Source organism: Tachyglossus aculeatus, chromosome 11 (assembly GCF_015852505.1).
Source record: "Tachyglossus aculeatus isolate mTacAcu1 chromosome 11, mTacAcu1.pri, whole genome shotgun sequence".
NCBI lineage: Eukaryota > Metazoa > Chordata > Mammalia > Monotremata > Tachyglossidae > Tachyglossus > Tachyglossus aculeatus.
Genome location: NC_052076.1, coordinates 22281497 through 22300943, shown reverse-complemented (window position 1 = coordinate 22300943; position 19447 = coordinate 22281497). Strand labels below are relative to the sequence as shown.

At 51.3% G+C, this 19447-nt stretch overlaps 1 protein-coding gene across 2 annotated transcripts in view; it reads right to left on the bottom strand.

Annotated features, from left to right (window-relative positions):
- Window positions 1-17837: 17837 nt before the first annotated feature.
- The window catches only part of TLK2 (tousled like kinase 2), an 82270-nt gene continuing 80660 nt past the window's right edge, over window positions 17838-19447 (bottom strand). For both annotated transcript variants that reach the window (XM_038753634.1, XM_038753635.1), the window contains exon 22: window positions 17838-19197. In XM_038753634.1, the coding sequence (XP_038609562.1) occupies window positions 19024-19197 (174 nt within the window). In that variant the 3' untranslated portion in view covers window positions 17838-19023. The remainder of the gene's footprint in view (window positions 19198-19447) is intronic.

The window sequence follows — 19447 nt, the reverse complement described above, 5'->3', positions numbered from 1 at the left end:
ATGATGATGATTGAGCGCTTACTGAGGGCAGAGCACTGTACTAAGCGCTTGGGAAAGTACAATATAGCAATAGAGACAATCCCTGCCCAAGATGAGCTCACAATCAATCAATCGTATTTATTGAGTGCTTACTGTGTGCAGAGCACTGTACTATGCGCTTCGGAAGTACAAGTCGGCAACACACAGAGACAGTCCCTACCCAACAGCGGGCTCACAGTCTAGAAGGGGGAGTAATAATGGCATTTATTAAGCACTTACTATGTGCAAAGCACTGGGGAGGTTACAAGGTGATCAGGTTGTCCCATGGGGGGCTCACAGTCTTAACCCCCATTTTACAGATGAGGGAACTGAGGCACAAAGAAGTTAAGTGACTTGCCCAAAGTCACACAGCTGACAATTGGCGGAGCCGGTATTTGAACCCATGACCTCTGACTCCAAAGCCCGGGCTCTTTCCACTGAGCCACGCTGCTTCTCACAGACTAGAAGCGTCGCTCTCCCCTAAGTCCAGCACAACCTTTAGAAGCTTTCTGGGCCCAGAGACCCCGGAGTCCTGGGGCGGGCGAGGGAGGGGACCCCTACCCTCTCACCCTCCCACCCCCCCGCCCCGTGCCCGAGCCCCAGCCCCCTTAGGTTAAAGCGGCCCCGGGGCATTGAGAGAAGTGACCTCAGGGGCCCCGCAGGCAGGGCCTCCCCTGGCGAAGAGGCAGCCTCTGCAATCTAAGGAAGAATCAGCCTCCACAAGTTGAGGAAAGGTCAGCCTCCTCAGTCTGAGGAAGGGTCAGCCTCCACAATCTGAGGAGAAGTCGGCCTCCGCAGTCTGAGGTAGGGTCAGCCTCCTCAGTGTGAGGAAGAGTCAGCCTCCACAGGCTGAGGTTTCAGGGAAGACTTTTCCTGGCAGCCTGCCCCTGTCTGGGCTCCTGTCAGCCCATCCTGCTCTCCAAGATGCAGCTGGGCCGCTGGCTGGGAGGCAGTGGAATTTAGGAGACGCTTCTGGGCCTCCCTCACAGAACAGTCCCTGCCCCTGCGGCTGTGGAATGATACTACTGGTAATTATTATTAATAATAATAATGACATTATCAGTGACAGTGAGAAGCAGTATGGTCTATTGGCCAGAGCATAGGTTTGGGAGTCAGAAGGTCCTGGCTACTGATGTCTGTCTGTCCGCCTCTAGACTGTGAGCTCATTGTGGGCAGGGAATGTCACTGTTTATTGTTGTATTATATTCATTCAATCGTAATTATTGAGCGCTTACTGTGTGCAGAGCACTGTACTAAGCGCTTGGTAAGTACAAGTTGGCAACATATAGAGACAGTCCCTACCTAACAGTGGGCTCACAGTCTAGAAGGGGGAGACAGAGAACAAAACAGAACATATTAACAAAATAAATAGAATATACATGTACAAATAAAATAGAGTAATTAATACGTACAAACATATATACATATATACAGGTGCTGTGGGGAGGGGAAGGAGGTAAGGCGGGGGGGAGGGGGAAGGGGAGAGGAGGGAGGGGGCTCAGTGTGGGAAGGCCTCCTGGGGAGGTGAGCTCTCAGGAGGGCCTTGAAGGGAGGAAGAGAGCTAGCTTGGCGGATGTGCGGAGGGAGGGCATTCCAGGCCAGGGGAATGATGTGGGCCGGGGGTCGACGGCGGGACAGGCGAGAACGAGGCACGGTGAGGAGATTAGCAGCAGAGGAAAGAGCCCGGGCTTTGGAGTCAGAGGTCATGGATTCACATCCCCACTCCGCCAATTGTCAGCTGTGTGACTTTGGGCAAGTCAATTAACTTCTCTGCACCTCAGTTACCTCATCTGTAGAATGGGGATTAAGACTGTGAGCCCCACGTGGGACAACCTGATTACCTTGTATCTACCCCAGCTCTTAGAACAGTGCTTGGCACATAGTAAGCGCTTAACAAATACCATAATAATAATAGCTATTATTATTATTATTACTGTGTGTAGAGCACTGTACTAAGCACTTAGAAAGTACAATTTGGCAGCAGAGACAATCCCTACCCAACAAGGGGCTCACAGTCTACAAGGCGGGAGACAGACAACAAAACAAGTAGACAGGCATCAATAGCATCAATATAAATAAATAGAATTAGATATATACACATCATTAATAAAATAAATGGAATAATAAATATGTACATATATACACAAGTGCTATGGGAAAGGGAGGGGGTACAGCTGAGGGGGGGAGTAGGGGTAATGGGGAGGGGTGGAGGATCAGAGGAAAAGGGTAGCTCAATCTGGGAAGGCCTCCTGGAGGAGGTAAGCTTTCAGTAATAATAATAATAATAATGACGGCATTTATTAAGTGCTTATGCTTACTATGTGCCAAGCACTGTTCTAAGAGCTCTTTCCACTGAGCCAAGCTGCTTTTCTAGTTTCTGCTAGTTTGGCGGATGTGAGGAAGGAGGGTATTCCAGGCCAGAGGTAGGAAATGGGCCAGGGGTCGATGGCAGGACAGGTGAGAATGAGGCCCGGTGAGGACGTTAGTAGCAGAGGAGCAGAGTGTGTGGCTGGGCTGTAGAAGGAAAGAAGGAAGGTGAGGTAGGAGTGGGCACGGGGATGGAGAGCTTTGAAGCCAATAGTGAAGAGTTTTTGCTTGATATGAAGGTTGACAGATAAATAGAATTATAAATATATACATATATACACAAGTGCTGTGGGGCGGGGAGAGGAGGTAGAGCAAAGGGAACGAGTCAGAACGATGCAGAGGGGAGGGGGAGCTGAGAAAAGGGGGGGCTTAGTCTGGGAAAGCCTCTTGGCGGAGGTGTGCCTTCTAGGGCTTTGAAGCGGGAGATGTCTGATTGTTCTGTGCAGTCAGGCAGGACCTGGAATTTTCAATGGGGAAATGACCTTTTTTAGCTTCTCCAGGCCTCTATCCTGGTTGGGATTTCAACAATAAGTGAGTGGTATTTATTGAGAAGCTACTCTGTGCCGAACACTGGCACATAGTAATTGTTTAACAAATACCATTAAAAAAATTCAGGTCAGTTTATTGCTATTTAGGGTGCTTAGGGGTCAGGCATGGCACCTCATTATATCCCTCTTGAATGCCACTTCAACACTTCCATGGCCCCTAAGCACTTGGACCCTGTTGTGGAGAAAATCAATCAATCATTGGTATTAGTTCCTCAAAGGTCAGTTCTTGGTCCCCTTCTGTTCTCTATCTACACTTACTCCCTTGGTGAATTCATTCGCTCCCACAGCTTCAACTATCATCTCTATGCTGATGACACTCAAATCTACATCTCCACCCCTGCTCTCTCTTCTCACCTCCAGGCTCGTGTCTCCTCCTGCCTTCTGGACATCTCCATCTGGATGTCTGCCTGCCATCTAAAAATATGTCCAAGACTGAACTCCTTATCTTCCCTCCCAAACCCTGTCCTCTCCCTGACTTTCCCGTCACTGTAGACGGCACTACCATCCTTCCTGTATCACAAGCCCGCAACCTTGGTGTCATCCTCGACTACGCTTTCTTGTTCACCCCACACATCCAATCCATCACCAAAAACTGCCGGTCTCACCTCCACAACATCGCCAAGATCCGCCCTTTCTTCTCCATCCAAACCTCTACCCAGCTGGTTCAATCTCTCATCCTATCCCCACTGGATTACTGCATCAGCCTCCTCTCTGATCTCCCATCCTCCTGTCTCTCCCCGCTTCAGCCTGTACTTCACTCTGCTGCCCGGATTATCTTTGTACAGAAATGCTCTGGGCATGTTACTTCCCTCCTCAAAAATCTCCAGTGGCTACCTGTCAACCAACCAATCAAGCAAAAACTCCACTCTCAGCTCCAAGGCTCTCCATCACCTTGCACCCTCCTACCTCACCTCCCTTCTCTCCTTCTACAGCCCAGCCCGCACCCTCCTCTCCTCTGCCGCTAACCTCTTCGCTGTACCTCATTTTCGCCTGGAATGCCCTCCCTCCACACCTCTGCCAAACTAGCTCTTTTCCTCCCTTCAATGCCCTACTGAGAGCTCACCTCCTCCAGGAGACCTTCCCAGACTGAGCCCCCTTTTACCTCTCTTCCTCCCCATTCCCTCCACCATACTTCCTTCCCCTCCCCATAGCACTTGTATACATATTTGTACAGATTCATTACTCTATTTTACTTGCACATATTTACTATTCTATTTATTTTGTTAATGATGTGCATAAAGCTTTAATTCTATTTGTTCTGACGATTTTGACACCTGTCTACATGCTTTGTTGTCTGTCTCCCCCTTCTAGACTGTGAGCCCGGTTTGGTAGGGACCGTCTCTATATGTTGCCGACTTGTACTTCCCAAGCGCTTAGTACAGTGCTCTGTACACAGTAAGCGCTCAATAAATGCAATTAAATGAATGAATTGAGCGCTTACTATGTGCAGAATACTGTTCTAAGCACAAGAGAATTAGCAGACACGGTCCCTGCCCATAATGACTGTAAAATCTAGAGGGATAAGGAATGAAATGGCTGCTCCAGAATAGCAGGTGTTAAAAAGAACACTGTGACTCTGTATTGCTGAAACTGTTCAACATTTCCTGGTATCAGGGAGCAATAATAATAATAACTGTGGTGTTTGCTAAGTGCTTGCTGTGTGCCAGGCACTGTACTAAGCACTGGGGTGGATACAAGGAAATTGGTTTGGAAACAGTCCCTGTCCCACATAGGGCTCACAGTCTTAATCGCCATTTTACAGATGAGGTAACTGAGGCCAGAGTAGTAAAGTGACTTGCCCAGGGCCACACAGCAGACAAGTGGCAAAGCAGAGATTAGAACCCGTGACCTTCTGACTCCCATGTCCATGCTCTATCCACTAGGCCATGCTGCCCAAACAAGATGCCTGCCAAAATTGCTCAAGGCTCAAAACTGCTCCCTTTTACTATGATTAATCACCGGCTGAAGTTAGTCAGGATGATCATGTGACCCAATGGCCATCGAGTCCCCCCCAACCCCCCTCCGTGAACAGCGCTAAACCCTCAGCACAAAACCCACCGCTAGGACTGTATATAAGCCCCAAGCATGATGTTCCCGGGGTGATTTTCCACTTTTGCCGTGGCTGGGTCTCGTGATGCTCACGGAAAAGACTGACCCCCCCACCCCACCGAGGGCTAAGCTCGTTGTGGGCAGGGAATGTATCTAACAACTCTGTTACCTCGTATTCTCCCAAGTGCTCAGTACAGTGCTCTGCACACAGGAATCGCTCAATAAATACCATCGTTGATTGACTGATTGATAGATAGTGGCCTGTGCTCTGACAGTACCAGGGATGTCCCTGCCCACTGAATGTACAAGCCTCAGCTGAAGAGCCGGTGTTCCTCCGGAGGACCCGGAGACCCGAGAAGCCCCAAGTGTGACTCGGTCAGTCCAACTTTCCACCATCACCTCTCTTGATTACTCTCAGATTACTGCTCTCAACTCTACCCTTTCTACTCAGCTAGACTCACTCGCTCCCCTTTCCCTTCGCCGCTCTCGTACCACTAACCCACAGCCCTGGATCACTGCCACTGTCCGCCTCCTTCACTCTTATGCTTGAGCTGCCAAACGCTGCTGGCGAAAGTCTAAACACCATGCCAACCTCGTTCACTTCAAGTTTATCCTTTCCTGCCTTAACTCAGCCCTCTCCTCTGCCAGACAAAACTATTTCTCCTCCCTTATTGACATCCATGCACATCATCCCCGCCAGCTCTTCCGTACATTCAACTCCCTTCTCAGGCCCCCAGTTCCTCCCCCTCCTCCTTTCCTCACCCCCAACGATCTGGCCTCCTACTTCATTAACAAAACTAAATCCATCAGGTCCGACCTCCCCAAAGTCACTCCCCACCCTTCTCCAACCCCCTGGCTCTCAACACTCTCTGCTACTCTCCCATCCTTCCCAGCAGTATCCTCAGAGGAGCTCTCCTCCATCCTCTCAAGTGCTACTCCGGCCACCTGTGCTTCTGACCCCATTCCCTCTCATCTCATGAAATCTCTCGCTCCATCCCTTCTCACCTCCTTAACTTCCATCTTCAACTGCTCACTCTCCACTGGTTCCTTCCCCTCTGCCTTCAAACATGCCCATGTCTCTCCCATCCTAAAAAAACCCTCTCTAGACCCCACCTCACCTTCTAGTTATCGCCCCATATCCCTCTTACCATTCCTTTCCAAACTCCTCGAACGAGTTGTCTACACGCACTGCCTCGAATTCCTCAACAACAACTCTCTCCTCGACCCCCTACAGTCTGGCTTCCGTCCCCGACATTCCACGGAAACTGCCCTCTCAAAGGTCACCAATGACCTCCTGCTTGCCAAATCCAACGGCTCATACTCTGTCCCAATCCTCCTCGACCTCTCAGCTGCCTTCGACACTGTGGACCATCCCCTTCTCCTCAACACGCTATCCGACCTTGGCTTCACAGACTCCGTCCTCTCCTGGTTCTCCTCTTATCGCTCCAGTCGTTCATTCTCGACCTCTTTTGCAGGCTCCTCCTCCCCCTCCCATCCCCTTACTGTGGGGGTTCCCCAAGGTTCAGTGCTTGGTCCCCTTCTGTTCTTGATCTACACTCACCCCCTTGGTGACCTCATTCGCTCCCACAGCTTCAACTATCATCTCTACGCTGATGACACCCAGATCTACATCTCTGCCCCTGCTCTCTCTCCCTCCCTCCAGGCTCGCATCTCCTCCTGCCTTCAGGACATCTCCATCTGGATGTCTGCCCGCCACCTAAAACTCAGCATGTCCAAGACTGAACTCCTTGTCTTCCCTCCCAAACCCTGCCCTCTCCCTGACTTTCCCATCTCTGTTGACGGCACTACCATCCTTCCTGTCTCACAAGCCAGCAACCTTGGTGTCATCCACGACTCCGCTCTCTCATTCACCCCCCACATCCAAGCCGTCACCAAAACCTGCTGGTCTCAGCTCCGCAACATTGCCAAGATCTGCCCTTTCCTCTCCATCCAAACCGCTATGCTGCTCGTTCAAGCTCTCATCCTATCCCGTCTGGACTACTGCATCAGCCTTCTCTCCCATCCTCGTGTCTCTCCCCACTTCAATCCATACTTCATGCTGTGGCCCGGATTGTCTTTGTCCAGAAACGCTCTGGGCATGTTACTCCCCTCCTCAAAAATCTCCAGTGGCTACCAATCAATCTGCGCATCAGGCAGAAACTCCTCACCCTGGGTTTCAAGGCTCTCCATCACCTCGCCCCCTCCTACCCTTCTCTCCTTCTCCAGCCCAGCCCGCACCCTCCACTCTTCTGACGCTAATCTCCTCACCGGGCCTCGTTCTCGCCTGTCCCGCCGTCGACCCCCGGCCCACATCATCCCCCGGGCCTGGAATGCCCTCCCTCTGCCCATCCGCCAAGCTAGCTCTCTTCCTCTCTTCAAGGCCCTACTGAGAGCTCACCTCCTCCAGGAGGCCTTCCCAGACTGAGCCCCTTCCTTCCTCTCCCCCTCGTCCCCCTCTCCATCCCCCCATCTTACCTCCTTCCCTTCCCCACAGCACCTGTATATATGTATATGTTTGTACATATTTATTACTCTATTTATTTTACTTGTACATATCTATTCTATTTATTTTATTCTGTCTCCCCCTTCTAGACTGTGAGCCCACTGTAGGGTAGGGACTGTCTCTATATGTTGCCAACTTGTACTTCCCAAGCACTTAGTACAGTGCTCTGCACACAGTAAGCGCTCAATAAATACGATTGATTGATTGATTGAGTTGTCTTGAGTCTGCCCTTCCCTGCCAGCCGAATAGGGCGTGCACCAGCCACTCGAGACCTTGAGATCCACCATGATTGATGGTGAGACGCTCCACAGCCTGCCTGGAGACCTGAGATGGCTGCCTTCATAATAATAATAATGATGATGGCATTTGTTAAGCGCTTAACTATGTCCCAAGCACTGTTCTAAGCACTAGGATAGATACAAGGTAATCAGGTTGTCCCATGTGGGGCTCACAGTCTTAATCCCCATTTTAAAGGTGAAGTAACTGAGGCACAGATAAGTTAAGTGACTGTCCCAAAGTTACACAGCTGATTAGTGGCAGAGTCGGAATTAGAACCCACGACTTCTGATCCCCAAGCCATTGCTCTTTCCATTAGGCCATGCTGCTTCTATGTGCAGCATGTGCAGGGGAAGCAGTTTAGCCTAGGGGGTAGAGCGCCAGCCTGGAGTCCAAGGATCTGGGTTCTAATCCCAGCTCCGCTGCTTACCTGCTGTGTGATCTGGGTCAAGTCACTTCACTACTCTGTGCCTCAGTTCCCTCATCTGCAAAATGTGGGTTCAATACCTGTTCTCCCTCCTACTTGGACTGTGAACCCCATGTGGGATCTGATTATCTTGTATCTACCCCAGCACTTAGTACAAAGCTTGGCATCTAGTATGCACTTAAGAAATACCACAATTATACATGAAGGGGGAGGGGGTTCCAAGTCAGAGGAGGTGGGGAAGGGGTCAGCAGTGAGCAAGACAAGATCAAGGAACAGAGAGTAGGTTGGCGTGAGGAGGAGCCAAGTGGGCTGGGTTGGAGTCAGAAATCCAGAAGGTAAAATAGGAGGGGGTGGGATGAAATGAATGCTTTCAAGTCAATGGTAATGAGTTTCTGTTGGATGCAGAGGTGGACTGGGGACATGTGGATTGAACTTTTTTTGGAAAAATGATCCGGGCAGCAGAATTAAGCAAGTCCTGGAGAGGGGAGAGAGAGGAGTCAGGTCTGCGAGGAGGCTGATGCAGTGGCCAATCAATGGTATTTACTGATCACTTCCTGTGTGCAGGAAGTACTCAAGGGCGGATATAAGAGTTTGGCTCAACAAGGTGGTAACTGCTTAATAAATGCCATAAAAATTAAGGTCATCAGCAGCCCAAAGCGTTGTCCATGGGTGACCTATTTTTTTTTCTTTTTTTAATATGGTATTTGTTTAGCACTTATCACATGCCAGACCCTGCACTAAACGCTGGGGTAGATCAATCAACTACCCCACTGTACTGTACTAAGCGCTTGGGAAGTACAAGTCAGCAACATATAGAAACAGTCCCTACCCAACAGCGGGCTCACAGTCTAGAAGGGGGAGACAGAGAACAAAACCAAACATACTAACAAAATAAAATAAATAGAATAGATATGTACAAGATAAATAAATAGAGTAATAAATATGTACAAACATACATACATATATACAGGTGCTGTGGGGAAGGGAAGGAGGTAAGATGGGGGGATGGAGAGGGGGACGAGGGGGAGAGGAAGGAAGGGGCTCAGTCTGGGAAGGCCTCCTGGAGGAGGTGAGCTCTCAGTAGGGCCTTAAAGGGAGGAAGAGATACAAGCTAATCAGTTTGAATATAGTCCATTTCCCACATGGGGCTCACAGTCTTTATTCCCATTTTACAGATGAGGTAACTAAAGCAAAGCAAAGTGACTTACCCAAGGTCAATACAAGATAATTGGGTTGGACACAGACCCTGACCCACATTTAGGGCTCAGTCTTAATCCCCATTTTACAGATGAGGGAACTGAGGCTCAGAGAAGTGAAGTGACTTGCCTAAGGTCACACAGCAAATAGCAGAGCTGGGATTAGAACCCCTGACTTCTCTAACTTCCAGGCCCATGCTCTATCCACTAGGCTATGCTGTTTCCCTGCTCCTGCCCGTCTCCGCTCCAGCCACCCTCTCCTTCCTGTCCCGGCCGCTCTCCGCTCAGGCGGCCGTTCCGTCCTTCCCCTGCAACGTGCAATTAGAGGGGCCGAGGCCTCGCCACCTCCGGGGCAGTCGGTGGAGCTCCACGGCGGCGGGGGCGGAAGGCTGCTAATTACACAGCCACTGCCCCGCTGCCCCATCGCATCCTCTGCAGGAAGTGACCTCGGGGCTGGACAAGCAGCTGCCTCCCTGGCAGGGATTCTCATTGCAAAACCGAGAGGTGAGAGAGGGCTAAAGGTGAGGGGTTCTTCCCCAGGTGGGCACTGCCCATTTAGCGGGCACCTGCACGGGCCAGGGAAGATTTGGCACTCCCTTCAACCACTTCTTCCCTTCCCCAAAGCACCTGTATATATGTATATATGTTTGTGCATATTTATTACTCTATTTATTTATTTATTTTACTTGTACATATCTATTCTATTTATTTTATTTTGTTAGCATGTTTGGTTTTGTTCTCTGTCTCCCCCTTTTAGACTGTGAGCCCACTGTTGGGTAGGGACTGTCTCTATATGTTGCCAACTTGTACTTCCCAAGCACTTAGTACAGTGCTCTGCACACAGTAAGCGCTCAATAAATACGATTGATTGATTGATTCTTTAAACCAGGGATCATGGCCTTGTTCAAAGACCCCTGACCTGGGAGTCACACAGACCTACCTCTGACTTGTAATAATGATAATAATAATAATAATAATAATAATAATAATAATGGCATTTATTAAGCGCTTACTATGAGCCAAGCACTGTTCTAAACGCTGGGGAGGTTACAAGGTGATCAGGTTGTCCCTCGTGGGGCTCACAGTCTTCATCCCCATTTTACAGATGAGGTAACTGAGGTCCAGAGAAGTGAAGTGACTTGCCCAAAGTCACACAGCTGACAATTGGTAGAGCTGGGATTCGAACCCATGAACTCTGACTGGGCTCTTTCCACTGAGCCACACTGCTTCCCAGTGACTTTGGACAAGTCACTTAATAATAATAATTGTATTCGTTAAGCACTTACTATGTGCCAAGCACTGTTCTAAACACTGGGAGGGATACAAGGTAATCAGGTTGTCCCAGATGGGGCTCAAAGTCTTAATCCCTATTTTACAGATGAGGTAATTGAGGCACAGAGAAGTTAAGTGATGTGCCCAAAGTCACACAGCTGACAAGTGACGGAGCCGGGATTAGAACCCATGACCGCTGACCCCCGAGCCTGTGCTCTTTCCACTGGCCTCTCTAGGCCCCGGTTTCTCTATCTGTGAAATGGGAATAAGCCTGGCAGTGAATCCCATGTGTGACAGGGACTGTGCCTGATCTGACAACCTCGTATCTGCTCCAGGGCCTCTTGGCACCTAGAAAGTACTTAATAAAGACCATCGTTAAATGAATCAATGGTGTTGCAGAAGCTCCCTCATCTGTAAAATGGGGATTAAGACGGTGAGCCCCACATGGGACAACCTGATTACCTTGTAACTATCCCAGCGCTTAGAACAGTGCTTGCTACATAGTAAACGCTTAACAAATACCATTATAAAAATAGAAGGGGGAGCGGGCTGGGACCAGGGCTTGAAAGGGAGGGGGGAAGGGCTGGGGCGGCTAGAGGGGAGGAGAAAAGGGAGGGGCTGGGGCCTGGAGGGGAGAGGTTGGGTCGGGGGCAGCCTTACCCCCAGGACAGTGCCAGGCAGTTTCCAGGCGCAGCTCCGACTGAAATCCGGTGGCACCTGGGTCTCCAGGGCCCCCGGGCCGATTGCCCGGCCTCATGGAGCCATGCAGCCACTCCGTCCTTCGGTCTTGCCTGTCTGGTTCCATCAGATCTCTATAGAGCACAGTGCTCTGCACGGAATAAGTGGTCAGTAAGTACCATTGGTTGCTAACCGCCCCACTTTTAATCATCCTCTACTGCCACTTCTGCATGGACCTTTCAGTCCATGTGTCTCCACCCCTCAAAAACATCCAGCGGCAGCTGCCCATCCATCTCCCCATCAAATAGACACTCCTCACCATCGGCTTTAAAGTTCTCAGTTTGGGCCCTCCTACCTCACCTCATCTCGCCTCTCTCCCACTACAACTCACTCCTCTAATGTCCACCTACTCAGTGTAACTTGATCTCATCTATCTCGCTGCCAGTCCCTCGCCCACGTCCTTCCGCTGGCCTGGAACCCCCTCCCTCTTCATAGACGGCAAACCACCACTCATTTATGCATTCAATTGTATGTATTCAGCGAGTACTACGTGCAGAGCACTGTAGTAAGAGCTTGGGAGACTATGCTATAACAAAAAACAGATACATTCCCTGCCCACAAGGAGCTTACACTCTAGAGGGGCAACAGACGTTAATATAAATAAATATATTACAGTTATGTACATTAGTGCTGTGGGGCTGGGACTTTTAAAACCCTTTTGAAATTACACCTCCTCCAAGAGGCCTTCCCTGCTAAGCCCTCGTTTCCCCTACTCCCTCTCTCTTTTCTGCATCACCCTTGCACTTTGATCCGTAAGTACCCTTTAAAGCACTTGATATTCACCCCACCCTCAGCACCACAGCATTTATGATATACAAATCCGTAATTTATGCTACTTACTGTAAGTTCCTTGTGGGCAGGAACGTGTCTATCAACTTTGTTATTTGGTACTCTCCCAACCACTTAATACAGTGCTCTGAAAACAGTAAATTCTCGATAAGTCAGTCACTGGTATTTATTGAATGGTTATTATATGCAGAGCACTGTACTAAGCACTTGATAAATATAATTGTTTGATTCAACTGCACGTTCAGTTATTTATTTTGATTATTGTTTGTAAATACTTTTATGTATACCAAGAGGCTCCCCGTAAGCACCTTTCTCTCCCGCCCCACCCCCAGGGCTCAGGGCTGCAGGGAGGGGCATACTGATTCTGATAACCATCCCCATCCTCCCTGGACCCCACTCTCCCAGCCACCAGCCCCCATGGAGCTGGGGAGCCCCTCAGAGTGGGCGGACAACATGGAGGTGGGGGAGGAGTTAGTGCTCTGCACAGAATAAGCGCTCAATAAATACAATTGAATGAATGGGAGGGAGGAGGGCGAGAAAAATAACAATTGTAGCATTTGTTAAGTGCTCTACACTTACTATCTAGCTGCCTACTAGAGAAGCAGCGTGGCTCAATGGAAAGAGCGTGGGCTTTGGAGTCAGAAGTCATGGGTTCAAATCCCGGCTCCTCCAATTGTCAGCTGTGTCACAACTTCTCTGGGCCTCAGTTACCTCATCTGTAAAATGAGGATTAAGACTGTGAGCCCCACGTGGGACAACCTGATCACCTTGTATCCCCCCAGCGCTTAGAACAGTGCTTTGCATATAAAAAGTGCTTAACAAATATCATTATTATTATATGCTAATCACACAAAAGCACACAGAGAACCTGAATGGTTAAGTGGACAGAGTCCGGGCCTGGGAGTCGGAAGGCCCTGGGTTCTAATTCTGGCTCTGCCACGTGTCTGCTGTGTGGCCTTGGGCAAATCACTTCACTTCCCCGTGCCTCACTCCCGTCATCCGTAAAATGGGGATTAAGACCATGAACCCCACGTGGGACAGGGACTGTGTCCAACCTGATTAACTTGGATCTACCTCAGTGCTTAGAACAGTGCTTGGCATATAGTAAGCACTTAACAAGTACCATTAATAATAATAATAATAAAACACTGTAATGCTGAGGTACAGTATATGCAGGCAGATCAGAAGAAGGCATCCAAGGGCTGGGTAGGCCTTGAAGCTTGTGGTGGCAGAGGAGGAGAAGGGCCAGGGCCTGAAGGAGCCCATTCCCCTTGACTGTTCTGGGGTCCCAAGATGCCCAGAGAGGGAAGGGGGAGGTGGAGGGGGAGAGGAGGGCATAAAGCAAGCAGGGGTTGACCCCTGCTCCCCTCTTTCCTCCCATTCAAGAGGGCTTGATCCCAAATGGGTGGGGGTGGGTGAGCCACTAGGCAGCAAGAACCTTCCCAGCCCCCCAGCCCCTCCCCCTTGCTCCCCCTCCCACCCCTCGCTTTCCCAGTACAATCAAGCCCTTGTACTTCCTGCCTGTTTGCTTAGCCTCTGGCCCTGCTTAGCTCCCTTCCTGTAGCCAGCAGAGCCCACCCGCCCTCTCCACACCCATGTCCCTTCACCTCCACATCTCCCCACCCCCAACTCTCCAACCCTCACAAACACAGGCCCTGTCCACTCCCTTCTCTGCCCCAGGAGAACCGTAGACTGCCCTGAGGAGAATCAGGTTCTGAAGAGGCCAACAGCAGTGGCTCAGTCCCTTCAGAGTCCTTGGAAGATCCTAGCCCCTCCCAGAGTTCCCCTTTCCTGCCTCCCTCAGAAATCAATCAATCAATCAATCAATCAATCGTATTTATTGAGCGCTTACTATGTGCAGAGCACTGTACTAAGCGCTTGGGAAGTACAAATTGGCATCACATAGAGACAGTCCCTACCCGATAGTGGGCTCACAGTCTAAAAGGGGGAGACAGAGAACAGAACCAAACATACCAACAAAATAAAATAAGTAGGATAGAAATGTACAAGTAAAATAAATAAATAAATAAATAAACAGAGTAATAAATATGTACAACCATATATACATATATACAGGTGCTGTGGGGAGGGGAAGGCGGTAAGGCGGGGGGATGGAGAGGGGGACGAGGGGGAGAGGAAAGAAGGGGCTCAATCTGGGAAGGCCTCCTGGAGGAGGTGAGCTCTCAGGAGGGCCTTGAAGGGAGGAAGAGAGCTAGCTTGGCGGATGGGCAGAGGGAGGGCATTCCAGGCCCGGGGGATGACGTGGGCCGGGGGTCGATGGCGGGACAGGCGAGAGCGAGGTACAGTGAGGAGATTAGTGGTGGAGGAGCGGAGGGTGCGGGCTGGGCAGTAGAAGGAGAGAAGGGAGGTGAGGTAGGAGGGGGCGAGGTGATGGAGAGCCTTGAAGCCCAGGGTGAGGAGTTTCTGCCTGATGCGCAGATTGATCGGTAGCCATTGGAGGTTTTTGAGGAGGGGAGTGATATGTCCAGAGCGTTTCTGGACAAAGATAATCCGGGCCCCCAGATTACCTCAGAGGGCATCCTGCGACTTCTTAGTCCCATTTCCCTAGCTGGGGATGGGTTTCCCCCTCCGGTAGGCAAGGCAGTCTGGCAGGCAGGTCAAACAAGTCAGTAGGTTGGTAAGTCTTGGGTGGATAAATGAAAGGTGTAGCTACCCTGCCTTGCCTAGAACAGTGGGGCCTCAAGACAGCCACCCAGCTGAGTGGGAGTCTTCCCGGCCCACCCGACTACCATTTCCCAGTGCAGAGAACGGCTGAGGCCCTGAGGGTCTGCCCCTGCACCCACTTGCCCGCTCCTTCCTAGAGTTAAAGCCTTGAGCCCACAGCCCACCCCTCAGGCCAGACTCATCCTTGCATGGCCTCAAAGCCTAAGCAGCCACCTGAACAGAGAAGCAGTTTGGCCTAGTGGAAAGAACATAGGGCTGGGAATCTGGAATCCTGGGTTCTAATTCCGATTCTGCCACCTGCCTGTTGTATGATTTTGGGCAAGTCACTTAACTCCTCTGTGCCTCAACTTCCTATTCTGCAAAGCGTGGCCTAATGGATAGAGAACGGACCTGGGAATTGGAAAGACTTGGGTTCTTATCCCAGCTCTGCTATGACCCTGGGCAAGTTACTTCACTTATGAGAAACAGCGGGGCTCAGTGGAAAGAGCAAGGGCTTGGGAGTCAGAGGTCATGGGTTCAAATCCAGGCTCAGCTGCATGACTTTGGGCAAGTCACTTCACTTCTCTGTGCCTTAGTTACCTCATCTGTAAAATGGGGATTAAGACTGTGAACCCCACGAGACAACCTGATCACCTTGTATCCTCCCCAGTGCTTTGCACATTGTAAGCGCTTAACAAATGCCATTATTACTATTATTCTCTGCGCCTCAGTTTCCTCATCTGCAAAATGGGGATCAAGACTGTGAGCCTCACCTGGGACATGGACTGTCCCCAAAGTGATTATTTTGTATCTACTCCAGCACTTAGTACAGTGCCTGGCACATAGTAAGAGCTAAAGAAATACCATTCAGAATGATCTGTTCTCCTTCCCTGTTAAGCCCAGGGTGGGACAGGGACTGTGCCTGATCTACCTCAGTGCCTCGCAGTGCCTGGCACACTGTAAGCACTGAACAATACTACAATTGAGAAGCAGCGTGACATACTGGATAGAGTACAGATCTGTGAGTCGGAAGGGCCTGGGTTCTAATCCCAGCTTTGCCACTTTTCTGCTGTGTGACCTTAGGCGAGTCACAAGTTTCCTGTGCCTGGGTTTCATATATAAAATGGGGATTAAAGCTGTGAGCCCCACGTGGGACATGAACCGTGCCCATCCTGATTAGCTTGTATCTACCCCAGCGCTTAACTCAGTGCTTGGCACATAGTAAGGGCTTAGCAAGCACCATAAAAAATATATAATTAGAGAATGTTTGGATTGGGGATCATCGCTCATGCCACCAATAGCTCCCAAGCCAGGAGGGAACTGGCTGCCTCCCTTCTGGCCCAGGATTCACCCACTAAAGCAGAACAGGCCAGGAGTCTGGCAGGCAGGGAGTCCCTGGAGAGGCAATTCTCTGGGCCAGGTCTCCCTGGAGACTCTCATTCCCAACCTGTCTGCAACTCCCGCAACCAGCCAGTGAGCTGGCACTTTGCCTGTAGTGCCTGGCTCTTCTCTTTCCCTCCCACCCACCACCCCTCAACACACACACCCCCAGCAGCTGGAGGGGGCAGCCTGTGGCGAAATCAAGAGGCCGGGAAATTCACTTCTTAAAACTTATTTTAATATCCATGTTTTCATCTGTTGGGTAAAGTCAAAACAGTCTGGCTGGGTTGAAGTTACAAATTAATACACATTTATCAGTAAATGAACATGGTGGCGGTAAGAGACTTTCCTGGAGAAAGTGAAACCCATATTAACCACGTCGCGGGCACAAGCTTGCCAGGGCCCTGGACTGGCTTCTCCATCAGTAGTGGGAAAGGCCAACAGCGTCCACACCACCTCTGGAGTGGATGAGGAGACCCATCCTCCCCACCCGCCGCAGCCCCGCCCACTACACTATCGGGGGAGGTTCGGGGGTGCGCCCCCTCCTTCCGGGGCCAATGGAAGCCCAACAATTGCCCTTCCTTCCTCCCTAGATACCCAGAAGAACACAACGAGAACCCGGACCTGAGCGGCGGGCTGGTTTTCTCTGGGGACACTGAGGAGGCAGAATGCAGAAAACCACAGAGGAGCATTCAGAGACATGGCCCTGACACAAACAGTTCAAATAAAGGGTGGACTATGGAGTCAGCTCCGCAGATTAGACACAGAAACTGCTCCTATCAACACCCCCGGGGCCAGCTCTCCTCCGAGCGTCTCCCCCACCCCCACCCGTTCTTGGGGGACCACGGCTCAGGTCTGCCAGGCAGCGACCAGAGATATCCGCTGGCCCCAGCACCATCCGGGGGAGTAGCCCCTGCCCCGGGGACCTGCTGGAATCTGGCGTCCAGGATGTGGGTTTCTCCTGTGTTGCCTGAAGCCCGGTCCCTGACGGCGGTGGACACAACACAGACAGTATGCTGAGGGAATCTGCCCCCAGCAGCGTCCTGCGCTCGCTCGAGGACCTGGGGGCTGGGCTCTGATCCTTCCCCCATTGGCCACTCTCTGTCTCTCTCCCCGTGTCTCCTCCCGCTCCCGACGTCCTTCCTCTCTCAGCTCCTCCGGGTAAGGTTCCTCTCTCCCCGCCCCCTCCTGAAGGCTGCATCTTTAAACATTTTTGGCCAAGCCTCTTTGCCACATATGAGCAGCATTCCAACCTGGCTGCCACATGTTCAGGCGCCAGGCGCCAGGCCCCCGGCCTCCCGCCTTGCCTCGGTCTCAAGCGGGTCACCCAACTCAGAGGTGACCGATTCAAAAAAGACAAACGCCACGGCCCCTCTCCTTCAGGAAAAGCCATTTCTCCAGGGCGTGGGAGTGGGGAGTTGGGCCTGGGGATGGGATGGGGGAGGGTCTTGGAGAATCAGCCGGACTAAGGCCAGTGAGTCAAGCCCACAGACTCACCGCCGCACCGGGCACATAGGCACACAAACCCCTCATCACCCCCGAAAGCCGAGTGAGTGCCAGGGAGGCGGGGGGAGCCCAGTTTCCCTGCCAAAGATCTCACAGAGGAAAGCTGACGCGCTGCTCAAGTTTTAATAGCGAAGTTAACAAGAAACGTACAATGTTTAGTGAGCACAGAAAGATCATGTATAAGAACTACTGATCTTTCAAACTAAATGTTGCTCCCAGCCCGTTTTCTGACTGCCTTTTGAATATTCAACAGATACTATACTCACAGAATTCAAGAGTACTGCATGGACAGACCAACCTTTATTTAAAAAAATAGCACTTCAAATAAATTAAAAGGGACAACCGTCATGTGTTCCAAGTTGTGGAGAAACAGTTGCAAACCCAGAGAGGCTCCACGCTGCGGTCTTCCAACCCAGTTCTCTGTCCGACGGCAAAGACCCTCCCGGGCCCTGCTACCTGTGCTTCAACCCAAATCCCACTCAACTCTTCCCCCGCCGAGAGGAAGGGAATCGATCGCACACAGGCCGCGCCAGATGGAGGACGATGAGGAGGAGGAGGAGGAGGAGGAGGAGAAAGCTGCATTTGACTGGAATGAACTTTGCCACGTACCTGCTAATACGGGTTTCACTTTATGACCAAAGTCTGTTTTTATTTTTCTTCAAAATAAAAAAAAGGGAGGGAAGGGAGGAGAGAAAGCTGCATTAAAAAAAAATTGAAATCATTTGAGGGGGTAAAACACTACCTCTAGTGCCTTGAACGGACGTTAGCAACTTTTTTTATTTTCCTCCAAAGGGTAGAGTCTCAAATGCCATCCCCAGCTGAACCCTTGTGCTGTGGGGCTTCCCCGGAGATGTTACCTCAACTTTATTAAAAGAAAAGACCCAGTTTAAATAGAGGCCCTGGACTAGCCCAGTCCGTATGCCAAGTCCACATTCTTCATCTGAAGCGCTGCTCGCTTGCTGTCAGTGCCCCCCAAGCCCACTGCTCTTCAGTTCACAGTCCGGGAATCCGGTAGCCTTTTCTCCCTTAGAGCAGCCGGCGCCGGCGATCTGGACCGGTAATCTTGACCGGCACAGAGGGTGGGGGGCCGGAAGTCCCTCCTCGGTGAGAAATGATGGCTGTCATGCTCTATGGATGGGAACAAAGCAAGGAAAGAAAGCACCTGGTGCAGGTTCCGGGAGGTCCAATGGGATTCTGCCGGCCGGGGGGGCCCCCACTGTGTCCCAAGTCCGTCTGGGGGCCTCGAGGCCCGGTGGTTGGTGGGGAGCAGTTTTTGGCCCAGTGTCCGCCTCAATTCGAAGCGCTGTTATTGGACGCCCCAGAAGTAGACGCCAGGGCAGCGCCCGCGGGGCTGCTGGTGGAGACAGATTTCCGGATGTGGGGCAGCAGGTACAGGTCGCACGCCAGTTGCTGGACGTCAATACGGTCCTCCTTGCGATACGCCAGGCAGCGTCGGATAAAAGCCTGAGGCGGCGAGGGCAGACAGGGGGGCAGCTCAGCGAAAGCAAAGGGAGAGAGGGAGGGAGCGCGGAGGGGGGGCCCCAGGGGGCCGGCTGGAACCGGCCCCGACCCTTGGTACGAGAAGAGGTGTCGGCCGCCTGGAATGGGAAGGCCAGGGGCAGTAGCCCCGCTCCAGCCCACTGCCCCCCAGCAGGCCGGCCTCTTTACCGCTCTTCCCAGGCAGAGCCGGAGCCAGGGCTGGTCCGCATCCCTC